The sequence below is a fragment of the Hemitrygon akajei genome, chromosome 8, assembly GCF_048418815.1.
Source record: "Hemitrygon akajei chromosome 8, sHemAka1.3, whole genome shotgun sequence".
Classification (NCBI taxonomy): Eukaryota; Metazoa; Chordata; class Chondrichthyes; order Myliobatiformes; family Dasyatidae; genus Hemitrygon; species Hemitrygon akajei.
The window spans coordinates 77,854,289-77,868,956 of NC_133131.1; the positions used below are offsets into that span (position 1 = coordinate 77,854,289).

Sequence of the window (14,668 nt, forward strand, 5' to 3'; positions counted from 1 at the left end):
AAAACAGGCAGCAATACTGCCGTGTCTCAAGCTAATCCTTCATTGCCTTTACTTGTAACGAAGATTGCTCTAGAGGGCTAAAAAGCACTTCAGTTAATTTCAAAACGCATGAGGCAATGATAAAATGTTGCATTAACTCATTTTTACTGACATTTTTTATACCAGTAGTCATTTGAAACATTCTAGCAGACTGGAAAAGTTAACCCAATTCAAGCCCTAATACAGCATTGACAAGTTTGAAACCTTTAAAGCAATTACCTGCCTCTGCTACCAGTACTAGAGGTACTCGAAGGTCTGACTGGAGTATGGGAGTTAGCCATCGCTAAGGCTGCAACTGAAAAAAAATTAAACACTTTAATTATTAACAGAACTTAGTGAGTTGCAAATATTGCTAATCAAGAATCAAGGCGGCATGCATTCTACACAAAAGTACAAATGAAGGCCTTGAGATCACTTTGCCATTTTGATTTCAATCTGAATGGCAGAGCTGCAATAAAAGAGGCAGCATCAGCATTCCCAGAAGAGCTACAATGGTTGCGTCTGTACTGAACATGTAGACTTCTTTATCTTGCCATTATTCCCTAAACAATACAGTATAACAACCTCTTATATAGTATTTACACTGTATTAGGTATTATAAGTAATCTAGAGATGATTTAAAGTATACGAGAGGATGTGCGTAGGTTATATGCAAATACTACGACATTTTATATAAGGGACTTGAGCATCCATGGATTTTGGTATCCGCGGGGGGTCCTGGAACCAATCCTCCGTGGATACCAAGGGAGACTGTACATATGCAAATTTGATAACAAGTATTAAATAAGTACTCCTTTCAATATATCCAAAATATTAAGTTGCAGTCAATTATAAAAGTACAAAAATGATTATTTCTTTTTGCTATCAGAACATTTAGGTGGCCATTTCAAGCTTTATTTTAACTTACTTGCTGGTCCCGGAGATGGTGCTGAGGGCCCAGGTGATGGATTTGAACTGGAGGAAGATGGAGGTGGTAGTGGAGGATGGTGGTGACTCTCTGAGATAAATCTGCTCAAAAGATTATCCAAGGTACTAGAGCCTGCATCATCCAGCTGTGAACAGAATTATGAATGAAATAAACAAAGGAGAAACATTATTTGCAATACAAATAGAACATAAATCAAGCGGCCTAGCTACAGGTGTTGTATTAAAAAGTGTGCATACATCAGCCAGTCTTTTTATTGAGATGGAATTAAACATTTCAAGTAACATTAGGATTTCTACTGACAACAATGGATGATTAGATTCTATAACCTTGTTAATAGATTAGATGATCAAAGTTGTAACCAAAGTATTTAGAGATTAATAAACATCAGGGATGAGTGAATAAATCCAAACTACTAGAATAGCCCTATTTATACTTAACTGGAAAAAGGGTGGAATTATGCTGTTATTTAAAACCACAGTAGACCAAATTCAGAATACTATAAGCTGTTCTAGGAACCATTCTTTCCACACTAGCTTAAAGTGGATTGCTTCACTTTAATTAACAAATTTATCTTGATCTTCTAATCTATAACAAGCAAAAATTAAATTAAGCTTAGAACAGTGGAACAATTATTACATGACATCATGAATGAAAATAAATCTCAAACTTCAGGGATATCACCTAATTTCAGAAACATTTCATGTAAAGGAATCATAAGATCATATGTCAACTGGGAAAGTTCATCAAGAATAAATCTGAATTCTAGATAATCTAATAAAACTCACGTCTTAACTGAAGACTCCATAACATTCTCAAACCAAACCTCAACATACCACCACTCTTCACATACAGCAGCCTAGCATTATAGGTTCAAATCAGGTGTCAAATGGATCTGCAACTACTACAATTGAAACTGCTTCTATCTGTCCTTAGCCCTCATCCCGTCAGTGACTTTCTCTTAAATACAAACAAAAACAGCAAAATGGCTAAATAGAATTTAATTACAGGTTGAGCAAAATTGTTAGTTTTCCCAGTTTTACAGCTTTGATAGGTTAAAGCCAAAATTATATGTATTCTAATGGAGGAAAGCCTTGGTACGAAGTTGGGCAGCGGTGGAAAATAGAAGAGAAAAATGACAACAAAAGGTTATGTGTATTTGATCGGTAGTATACAAACACAGAACACAGAATTTTACAGCAAGGGACAGGCCCTCTGGTCCATATTGTGCTGACCTTTGAACCTACTCCAAGATCAATCTAACCCTTCCCTCCATTTTTCTATCATCCATATGCCTATCTAATAGTTTCCTAAATGTCCTTATTGTATCTGCCTGCCAAGGGTGTTTCACACACTATCACTCAGTAAAAATCCTACTTCTGACATCTACTACCCCTCCCTCCGAAACATTCCTCCAATCACCTTAAAATTATGCCTCTTCCCTGGGGAAAGAAGTTTCTGGCTATCCACTCAATCCCTGTCTCTTATCTGGTACAACTCTATTAAGTCACCTCTCATTGCTCCCAAGAGAAAAAAACCTAAGCTCACTCAACACATGCTCTCGAATCCAGGCAACTTCCTGGTAAACTTACTTTGCACCCTCTCTAAAGATTCCATATCCCTCCTATGATGAGGCAACCAGAAATGACTGCAATATTCCAAGTATGGTCTAACCAGGGATTTATAGAGCTGCAACATTACCCCGTGGCTCTTGAACACAATCACCTAACTAAATGAAGGCCAATACATCATACACCTTCATCACAATCCTATCAACTGGTTAGCAACTTTGAGGGATCTATGTCATAGGCCCCAAGATCCCTCCATTCCTCCATAATGCTAAGAATTCTGCATTGTCTTCAAACTCGACCTTCCAAAGAAAATTACTTCACACTTTCCAGCCCAGCTCTGCATCCTGACAAATGCCCTATTGGAATCTACAACAACTCTCCTCACTATCCACAACTCCATCAACCTTTGTGTCATCAGCAAAACTAACCCTAACTTACTAAACAATAATTACTGATCACAACATTTCAAATGATAACTGAAGGAACAGAAAATCCATCAATTTTAAAGAACCTCATAATACTGACCTGAATGGGTGGAATATCTGGAAGTGATGGAAGATTCTCCGGGTTTGTGACTGAAGGAATCAGCTCTATTGTGGCAACAGTGGGACTGGTGGGCCCACGATTTGCACCAGCCAGAGTAGCTGTTGTTGGACTGTTTGGATTTGGAATGCTGTTGTGCACAGAAGATGCAGAAAACTGCCCCGTCTGGCCAGGATTCGTATGCTGGCAAAAAATTAATTACCAATTAAGTTACAAATATTCGCTGTTATCATTCACTTCGGTGGGCTAAAATTGCTAGCATGTTAATCACCAGTAGGGAATGGCAGTAAGATAGAAAATCAAAATAAACATGCACAACTTACACTTGAATATCTGTACAATAGAATCTTATGATGTTTACACTGTCTTAGATATTTCAATTAATTTTTTGAATATTATTCAAAACATGCACTCTAAGAGTACATAGCTTTGAATCGCTATGCATGCTTTAGTTGTTCAGCTATCAATTGATTTCCAAATACGACTTCAAAAACACTGGAAAATGTGCTGATTTTGCCAATATGACCAATATTATTAAACTGCAGATGGTTTGAGCTCCTAGGCAATAAAATAACTTGAAATAGTGAATACAAAAGGAATGCAAGCATGCCATTCAAAAGTAATCAGAATTATTCAATGACAAAGCTCTCTGATCTGTTACAGTTTAATGGAAAGGACTGTACTGTCCTGGATCTACCATGCCAAACATTAGCTGGGCAACTTAAAGGCAAACACATTCTCATTTGATTGGCTGTAAAAATCTAATATAGATGCCATCACCCTACCACCCTCAATGTTCTCCAGTTCAGAGCAAGGTCTGAATTTTGACTGGTTACAAACAGGCAGTGCAGTCACTGTCTTTGAACCACACAACAGCATTGCTTTGACTTCTACTAAAACTGTCACTGATGTAATGAAAAGTGAAATTTAAAATAAGGTTTAAAAATTGAATTTTTTGTATTATTTTCCAAAGCAATAAACAGCATGGACACTCAGAGTAGAAACATTGAGCTAGTATACACAAAATAGGAGTACGTCACCTGCCCCTCAAAGCCTGCCCCACCATTCAAAATGGCCGTGACTTATTTGTCCTTTCTGTGCCAGTTTCTCGTAGCCTTCAATAGGCTGATTTTTCAAAACTGTACAAACTCCAATTTAATTATCTTCAGCAATCTAGCCTGCATAATCCTAGAGGATAGAGTTCCAGAAATTTACCATCCCCCACAAAGAAATTTCTAAAGATGGTTGCGAAGTAGAGTTGGACATGCTATTTCTCAGCTGAGGTTTTAGTGAGACTCAATTTACTCTCTTGGATAAATGTATATTGTCTTATTTCTTTGCATCCCATTTGTCTTTATTCCTATTCATAGCAATATGAACAACAGAAAATTATTTAACTTTGACACATTGAACCAAATTAACATTATGTAACTTAAGACCTTTTATTCAGTTAATCATAAAGCGGGAATAATCCTTTCAATTGATTTGGGCTTGCTTTCCAAAATGGGTAACTTAAAGATGTCAGAAGTGGCCTAGAAAGTTAGCACCCTCACCAGGAGTAAGATTTCAACCCACTGAATATTTTGGGAAAATTATTGATAACATGGACAGTTTTGAACAGATGAAATGCCCTTCAAACTGAATTACTGGGCTTGCATGGATAAAGTAAATATCCAGATCTTGCTGAAGATGTCTGAACTTGGATTCCCTACTTGCAGATAGGAGTCAAGGGAGAATACTGTTAGATATCATTAATATTTTTGAAACAGAAAATCTGAAGGAGAGTATGACAGCATAGAATTGCTCCCTCAAGTAGGAGAGTCTCCAAGAAGGGGAAATTTATCCAAGAGAGTAAATTGAGTCTCATTAAAACCTCAGCTGAGAAATAGCATGTCCAACTCTACTTCCTTAATACCACAGAGAACTGTCAGCTCCAATTATGTTTTTAGTTTAAAATGGGGCTTGATACCGAAATACCTGAAAACCTAGAAAATGGGATTAATTTAAGTACATCTTCAGCTGCTAATCTTTTATAACGGTGGCTCTCACAATAACTACTCTGACAAAACTTGCATTTTTATTTGAGCAACACATTTTAAAACTATAGCTTTCATTTAACAGTGATAGCATGCTAATAACTATCACAAAAATAACTAAAACAAAAATCACAAGGAATAATTCAGTCATTAACAAATAAAGGTATATTGTAACATATTGAAATAAACAAAGTTTTAACCTCTGAATCATTATACCTGGCGTGATATCTGAGGCATCATTTGGTACTGATGACCATTGTGTCGAGACATCCCAGCCATGCGAGCAGCATTTTGTGCCATTCTCATCTGATGGGCTTGATGAGCCTGGTGGGCTTGAAGCGCTGCACCATTCAAATTTCCCCTCTGCATGGTCTGCATGCTAATCAAACGTGGAGGCTGAAAGGATAGTGCAGATCAGTCTACTCGGGATTTAAAACGTGTGCAAATCTCTTATTTTGATCTTCCATAGGTAATTCCTTTGACCTGAATTAGTAGTAAAGATCAGCTTTGATGTTAAGTAAGTGTGTGAGATTGGGAAATGAAACAAAAACTGTAATACACTTTTATGCCTGAAATATAATTACCTGGTACTTTACTGGGCTTGCATTATTTATATTTTGCTGCTGTGGGTTTAATGGAATCCAAAAATAGGAAGAGGCCAAAAGTATAAATTCAAGGTACATTATGTCCATATAGTATTAACATTATGATCTTTATTTTCTGTATTCAATGAATATCCAATAGCCATTTCTCCCTCAGCAGAATTTTGTTTCACAACACTGGTCAATCAGATGACTATTCTATGATTACATCATGGTGGATACACCAACAATGGCCATCTTGTACAGCACCAAACTGCAATAATTTAGATCTTTTGTTGCAACCTTCAACGTTCAAAAGTTTACCTTCTCTCTTTTATGAGGGAAGTTGGTTTTCAGTCATATAATAGTATACCTGCTGTTGCACCATCTGTGGTCCTGTTGTCCTGGGATGTTGTCCTACTGGGTGGTTCATTCTCATCTGTTGCATCTGTTGTTGCTTCTGTGCAAATTGTTGCTGCATATGTTGGAGGCGTAGCTGTGCAAGGTTAATCTGACCCTGAGGTTTTCCCCCAGCTGGTCCTTGAGCTTGGGAACTGTGTCCAATAACTACATTGGGAGTATAACCTGGAGGGTTTGGCTTGTTTTCAATCACAAGATTACCTAGTTTAGAAAATAAAAATAAACCCTTGTGTTAAATTGTATTTGCAGTTGATAGCAGTGGATTATTAAAATTATAATGCAGTGATTTACCAAGACTCTTCAAACATATTTTGCATTGTGGTGCAACAACCATAACAAAAGTTGATTTTAAAACTGGGAGTGTAGCCTTTTCAATGGGCTACTACTCAGGAAAACAGAAGTGATGACAGGTTGTTTTATTAAAACCCTTTAGTGTTAGAGATTTAAGCTTTTAGACTCATTTTAAAAGATTTACAGGCTGTCCCCGGGTTACGTACGAGTTCCGTTCCTGAGTCCGTCTTTAAGTCGGATTTGTACGGAAGTCAGAACAAGTACATCCAGTATTATTTAGCGTCAGTTAGTCAAACGTTTGTCTTAGTATATAGTATATATTTTACCTTTCTATGCATATAAAACACTTAGGAAACATATGTATTCCAATAATTAAACCACTGTGTTGCTTAGTAATAATTGTAGCTTTCATCGGGGCAGCGCCTTTCAAATGCTCCATTATTCTCACTTTATCTGCTATCCTTTAAAATTGTTCCGATTGTTGACCGACTGTAGCCTAACGCCTTTCCAATGACCGATGGCATTTCACCTCTTTCCAAACGCTTTATTTCCACTTTATTTTCAATCGTGATCGCTTCTCGTCAATGGAACAGAAGCGCTGTGGGCAGTGGCTCTCGAGGTCCGCTGGGTCTTAAGGACCACTGCATTGAGACAGGCTAAATGGGACAAGTGGGGGCTGAGCTGGGTTTGGGTATTTGATCATCCACAATATTCCGTGTGGGAATTTAAACTGGAGGTGGCAGTGTTTTTTTTTTACGAGGTCGAGTAGCGAACTCGACATCAACCCAGAACGGATGGTACGGAGCCAGTGGATCGACATCAACCCGGCATGGGAACAGTCTATCACTGGACCCAATTTGGGAAATTCCATTCTCCAGCCCGGCGCTGATCTCACTGCGCCACCAGCCGACTGGAACGGGGGGGGGAGAGTGGGGTCAGGGTGAATCTTACTAAGAAAAATTTAAGCCAAATACAAAGTTAAACACTCAACACAGTGTCAACAGCAACAACTTAAAATGGCAGACAGCGTCGCGATCCGACTTAAAATGGCGGATGGCGTTCTCCTTCCTTGGTTCATAAGTACGAGTTGTCCCTAATTCGGATGTTTGTAACTAGGGGACTACCTGTACACACTAATCTCTGAAAAGGATTACATGTTACACAAGCTGACATGCACATTTTGAAGGAAAAAGGAGTCAAAGAAAAGTGATCAACACTCTCAAAGCCAACAGTACATACATTACCTAGATTCACCACATTTTTTGCCCAGAATGTAGGATCACAGTGAAAGCGCATGCCACCATTAGCAGCTGGAACCGGGTCACAACGTGCTCGAAGAATATGGCGCAACTGAAAAGTAATCTTAAAAACAAAATAGTAACAATTTACTATTTTCATTTCTTCTGGTTTGGTTCACCTTACTCAGCAAATTCAGTCTTTCTTAACAGTCAAGCAAAACTGAAATTCTGCTTATAAAATGTGAAATTTTAAATATTTCAAGTGAGATTTTTTTAGGTTGGTCCAAGTGACTAGGTGATCTATATGGCTTACTCAGAAATCACATTTGTCATCTATTCTGCTTGCTTTAAGGATTAAGCCATTTCTAGAATTTTTCCCCTTATGTTTCGGTTAATGTTAGATTTTACTGCATCAATGAAGTCCTGGGGCTTTATTACCGTCATCTCACTCTTGATGAGCTACAGAGCATGTGAAATCCTGCTGCCCACATTTTCCCACAAACTCATTAAAATCCTCCTCACCTATTACCTCCCTGCTTGCTGACCTACAAAGCTTGATTTTAAAATTCCAACATTTGTTTTCAAATCCTTTGATGCCTCTACATTCATCCAACCGAAGTTTGGCCTCATCATGGCAGTAGAGGAGGCCACGTATGGACATATCGGAATGGGAATGAGAGGGAGAGTTGAAGTGAGTGGCAACCGGGAAATCCTGTCTGTTGTGGTGGACGGAGCGGTTCCCCAATCTGCATCGGGTCTCACCGATGTACAGAAGGCCGCACCGGGAGCACCGGATGCAATAGATTACTCCAACATGATGAGGCCAAACTTTGGTTGGAGGAACAACATCTCATATACCGTCTGGGTGGTCTCCAGCCCCTTGGTATGAACATTGAGTTCTCCAACTTCCGGTAATTCCCTCCCTTTCCCTTCCCCCATCCCAGTTTCACTCTGCCTCCTCTTCTAGCTGCCTATCTCCTCTCATGACTCTGCCTTCTTCTACTACCCATAGTGCTTTCCCCTTAGATTCCTTCTTCACCTCTCCTGCCTATCACCTCCCTGCTTCCACTCCCCCACCCCTTGATCTTTCCTCTGATTGGTTTTCCACCCTCCCCCCACCTTCTTTATAGGGCCCCTGCCCCCTCCTTCTTTAGTCCTGACGAAGGGTTTCGACCCGAAACGCTGACTGCTTCTTTCAACGGATGCTGCCCAACCCGCTGAGTTCATCCAGCTTTTTTGTATGTCTTGATTTGACCACAGCATCTGAAGTGCACTTTGTGTTTACTTTAAGTTGAGAAATTAAAAGCCAGTGATCAGAAATGCAGTTTCAGTGACCAGAAGATCATATGCACTTGCAGTGAGATTCAGCATATCATCTTCGCCACCAGTTCTACCCTAAAATCAAGGTCTCAACTTACAATCACAACAATATTTCTCAAGGTTGCACAAAAAATTCATATAATTTTCTCAAAGTTCAAAGTAAATTTATTATCAAAGTACATTTATGTAAACTATTTACAACCCTGAAATTCATTTTCTTGTGGGAATACTCATTAAACCTAAAGAATAATAATCATAACAGAATCAATAAAAGACTGACCAACTTGAGCGTTCAACTAGAGTGCAGAAGAAAAAAATTTGCAAATACAAAAAGAAAGAAATGAGCATAAATATCAAGAACATGAAATGAAGAGTCCTTGAAAGTGACTCCATTGGTTGTGGGGAAATTTCAAGGGGAAGTAAAGTTATCCCCTTTGATTCAAGAGCCTGATGATTGAAGGGTAGTAACTACTCCTGAACCTAGTGATGTATGTCCTAAGACTCCTGTACCTTCTTCCTGATGACAACAAAGAGAAGACAGCATTTCCTGGGTGGTGGGGTTCCCCTGATGATGGATGCTGCATTCCTGTGTCAGCATTTCATACAGACAGGGCTGTATCCATTACTTTTTGTAGGATGTTCTGTTCAAGTGCATTGGTGTTTCCATATCTGGCTGCGATGCAGCCATTCAATATACTCTCCAGTACATATCTATTGAACTTTTGTCAGTTTTAAAAGTCATTCCAAATCTCAGCAAACTCCCAAGGAAGTAGAGGTGCTTCAGTACTTTCTTCATAATTACACTTAAGAGTTGGGCCCAGGACAAGTCCTTCGAAATAACACAGAGGAATTTAAAGTTGCTGACCCTCTCCACCTCTGATTATAACTGCCTCACGGACTTTTGGTTTTCTTCTCCTGAGGTCAATAATCAGATTAAGGGGTTATTGTTATGGCACCACTCAGCCAGATTTTCAATCTCCCTCCTATATGCTGATTCATCACCACCTTCAATTCAGCCTATGACAGTGGTGTCATCAGTAGACTTAAATATGGCATTGGAGCGGTGTTTAGCCACAGTCATAAGTGTAAAGTGAGCAGAGGAGGGGGCTAAGCACACATCTTTGTAGTGCAACTGTGCTGATGGAGATCGTAGAGATGTTTTTGCTAATCCAAACTGACTGGGCTCTGCAGGTGAGTAAATGAATGATCTCATTGCACAAGGAGGCATTTGAGAGCAAGGTTAACAGCAAATGTAGCAGGAATTTATTGCTTTCCTTCATGCACAACTGCACACAGAAAACAAACAGAAAATGCTAGAAATACTCAGCAAGTTGGGCTGCATCTATGGGAAGAGAAACTAAGTTACTGTTTCAGGTTAGAGATCTTTCATCAGAAGATAAAGCCCTGGGGTGAAAGGTGCTAGCTGCCCACTTTATCAATGCTTCTCATCTTATACAACTCCACTGAGTCACCTCTCATCCTCCTTTCCTCCAATGAGAAAAACCCTAGCTAACTCAATCTTTCCTTGTAAGACATGTGCTCTAAAGCAGGTACAATGACCTGCTGAGTACTTCCAGCATTTTGTTTGTGCTTTAGATTTCCACCATCAGCTGATTTTTTTACAAAAAGGAAGGATTTTCACTATAGTACATACTTGGTGAATCCTCAGCCAGTATACATCAGTAAATGGCGTTGTGTGCTCCAAGAAAATAGACTAACACTCAAGAACAGATTGAAATCATCTTCCAATTAAGAGTTGAATGCAGTTATAAAACTGTACAATGACCATGAACCAACTCTTTTTGTCTTCATTAGTGCAAGATATTGTGCTATATGCATTCAAAATTAGCAACCTTTAAAATTATTTACTTTGGTATATGGCGCCACTGAAAATAAGTGCAGACCATCAAACTCAGTCTATGAGAAATGCTATTCACAATTAGAGCACTGATTATGAACACAAAATTTCAGTCCCAGGATTATTCTACTTGACTGCAAATCCCACTAACAGTACACTGTAAATGATAAAAGCCAAAACGTACGTGAGCAAAGAGATTTCAATGAAGAAAAAGAACTTCATGTTTAGAATATGAGCAATTATATGCATATTAAGTGAACTTTATAAACAGCCCATGAGAATCAATAAAAATTATGTTGGGTGCAATAGTTTAACGTTAGGCTAATGGTCCAACTACTGAAAAAACAAACTACAATCCCAAATAAAGGCCAAATTCTAAAATGATGTCAAACAGGTGCAGGAGAAAGGGAGATAGGATTCAACTGATTCATTGAATTGCTGTTGCACAACCATCACTCCACTGGTGGAAAAAAAAGCACGGTGTGGGTGTTCTGAATAATCAAGATACCCTTATGCAACAATTACTTCCAAAAAATGAAATTCATCTAAAATATTTCTGATGAAACATTTTTATTTACCCCACCTGCTAATAATTCCATGTTAGCATTCAGTCTTTACATATGGCCACTGTAAAGAAATTGAATGAGAATGTCAGTAAGACTTTAAAGCTGATTTATGGTACAAGATGGACTGTCAATCATTTTCAATCCCTGTCCTGTAGGTGGTGACACTGAGATATCTTCTTGGAACTGTTATGGATCATCTTGTTAAAGTACTCGCCTAATGACTAGCCAGTGATTCCCAGGAATTAAATCTAGCAGCAAAGGAAATGTAATATGGTTCTAGGTCTGGGTGGTGAGAGATTTGGAGGACAACCTTCATATGATGGTGATATTTTAAGCTCTCTTTGACGAGAGTTTTGCGAAACTTCCTCTCACTGCTCACCCTCTGATTTCTACTGGTCTCCAGCTTTTCAACTTTTCTAGTCTGGGTGACCCAAAACATGCGCTAAGCAAAGGGAAAGTGTTTTAAATTTACTGCTGGCATTGAGTTATCATCAGTCCATACCCATATCTGATTGTAGTGTAATTTTTGCTACATGCTGGAATGGACTGTTTCATTTGAGAAATTTGTAACACCACAATTAATAATCTCCACTTCTGACCTCAATGAATGAAACAAGCAAAACCCCTCTGGGTGCACCTGCAACCATATCTGGGAATAGAAATGCTTGTCCTACAACTATAAGCACTTCTTTATGAGTCAAGATTCCTGTAAATGGGTTTATCTCCCTCAATTAACACTAAACTCAACTTTACCGAAGTTCCTCAATGCCACACTCAAGTCAAGTACGATCATAAGGGCAGTCGCTTTCAAATCATCTCTGGATATCAAGCTTTTGTCCACATTTGTACCATGACTATGTCAGGTTATTTGTACCTCTGTTGCTTGAGAAAGTTGTAAACAACTTCACCACCACAAGCACAAGATGCTGGAAATCCAGAGCAGCAAAATGCTGGAGGAACTTTGTAAATCAGGCAGCATCTATGGTGTTGAAGGGCAGATACCCTTCTTCAGGACTGAGAAGGAAGGGGGAAGATGTCATAATAAAAAGATAGAGGAAGGAGGAGGCGGCTGCCTGGAAAGTGATGGGTAAAGCCAGGTGGGTGAGAAAGGTCAAGGGCTGGAGAAGGAAGAATCTGATAGAAGACGAGAATGGCCCGTGGGAGAAAGGGAAGAAGGGCGGAACCCAGGGAAAGCGATAGCCAAGTGAGAAAAGGTAAAAGGTCACACAGAGTGGGGAAATGGGGGGGAAGGGTGGTGGAAGCGAGATTTTTTTTTAACCGGAAGGAGTAATCAATATTCATGGAGACTGTCTAGATGGAAAACAAGGTGTTGCTCCTCCACCTCGAAGGTGGCCTCATCTTGGCACAAGAGACCATGGATCGATATACCGCAATGGGAATCTGGATTAAAATGTTTGGCCACTGGGAAGTTCTACTTAAGGCGGATGGAGCAGAGGTGCACGATGAAGTTGTACCCCAATCTATGATGAGTCTCAGCAATGTACAGAAGGCCGCATCGGGAGCACCAGACACAATAAATGACCCCAGCAGATTCACACTTAGTTGATGATTTAATAGACTAATGGAGCATAAGGAAGTTAATTGAGTTTGTCCTGCTTCCTACAGAAGCCGTATCTGGGCAATGTTCCACACTGTTGGGTAGATGCCAATCTTGTAATTGTACTTTGACAGTTTGGCTAATTTTGGATTGCAAGTCTTCAGCATTGCAGCCAGCTTACTGCCTGGTCCCAATGTCCACACTATACTATAATTGCTCACTGCCAGTTTTTTTTTTAAAGAAGTATGTACAGTGAATAAAATTAACTTAATTTTGGCTTCAATGAGATTCAGCAGGAAGCAGAAATTAACTGTTCACTAAGTTCTTCAGGCTGATCTATTTTCTCAGGCAATAACACAAGACCTGAAGTGTCAAACAAGGCATCCTGTCTGCTGAAAAATGTTCAGAAATACCACAGCTGAATCAATTTTCCATAATATGACACACAGCGGTACTTCAAAAGTATTGTATTACCTGTATAGAACATCTCGCAGTGAAAGATGTTTAAAACATTCATGATTTAATGGTGGTAAATTGAGAGTTGACAGAATGCTTCATAGACCAATCAATTAATTGCTATATCAATAGGACTCAATCTTATTTTGAAAAGTATGCATTTCCTCTTATTGATATGGTAAAGCAATCTAGTTTTCATCAACCCCCATTTTTACCAAATTCTAAACTACATATGGAAACGCACTAACTTGACTGCATTTCATTATGTGAAATTAGGTAATGACATAATAATAGATTTGTAAAAGGAAAGCTCCCACTGTGAACACCAATGATTAATAAAAAAATACTGTGGGAGTTTACTCTTTCAAAAGGTAGTATTTGCTTAGTATCTGCAGAGCTGTATGCATAATCTGCTACTCATCCCTTGTTAAAAGTTAGCATTTAGCTGTTCTGCTCATTCAGATATTCATTGCATAATCATCAGGTTGGCATAATTACTTGAACCACAGAATATAAAACCAGCACCAAAATTTTGTGCAAAATGTGAAGCATTCAATGTCTGCAGGTAAACAATTCAACAGAAATAGTGCTTTAAGTGTTACATAGAAACACAGAAAACCTACAGCACAATACAGGCTCTTCGGCCCACAAAGCTGTGCCAAACATGTCCTTACCTTAGAACTACCTAGGCTGTACCCATAGCCCTCTATTTTTCTAAGCTCCATTCAGCCATCCAGGAGTCTCTTAAAAGACCCTATTATTTCTGCCTCCACCACTGCCGCTGGCAGCCCATTCCACGCACTTACCACTCTCTGCGTAAAAAACTTACCCCGACATCTCCTCTGTATCTACTTCTAAGCACCTTAAAACTATGTCCTCTTGTGTTAGCCATTTCAGCCCTGGGGAAAAGCCTCTGACTAGCCACACAATCAATGCCTTTCATGAATTTGTACACCTCTATCAGGTCGCCTCTCATCCTCTGTCGCTCCAAGGAGAAAAGGCCAAGTTTTCTTAACCTATTCTCGAACGGCATGCTCCCCAATCCAGGCAACATCCTTGTAAGTCTCCTCTGCACCCTTTCTATGGTTTCCACATCCTTCCTATAGTGAGGCGACCAGAATTGAGCACAGTACTCAAGGTGGGGTCTGACCAGGGTCCTATATAGCCGCAACATTACCTCCCGGCTCTTAAACTCAATCCCACAATTGATGAAGGCCAATGCACCGTATGCCTTCTTAACCACACAGTCATCCTGTGCTGCAGATT

At 39.3% G+C, this 14,668-nt stretch overlaps 1 protein-coding gene across 2 annotated transcripts in view; it reads right to left on the minus strand.

Annotated features, from left to right (window-relative positions):
- trim33 (tripartite motif containing 33) overlaps window positions 1-14,668 on the minus strand; it is a 199,205-nt gene that overhangs the window by 34,867 nt on the left and 149,670 nt on the right. For both annotated transcript variants that reach the window (XM_073054071.1, XM_073054072.1), the window contains exons 8-13: window positions 7,651-7,768; window positions 6,069-6,316; window positions 5,331-5,510; window positions 3,061-3,261; window positions 947-1,091; window positions 259-334 (exon numbers count right to left, since the gene is read on the minus strand). In XM_073054071.1, the coding sequence (XP_072910172.1) occupies window positions 259-334; window positions 947-1,091; window positions 3,061-3,261; window positions 5,331-5,510; window positions 6,069-6,316; window positions 7,651-7,768 (968 nt within the window). The remainder of the gene's footprint in view (window positions 1-258; window positions 335-946; window positions 1,092-3,060; window positions 3,262-5,330; window positions 5,511-6,068; window positions 6,317-7,650; window positions 7,769-14,668) is intronic.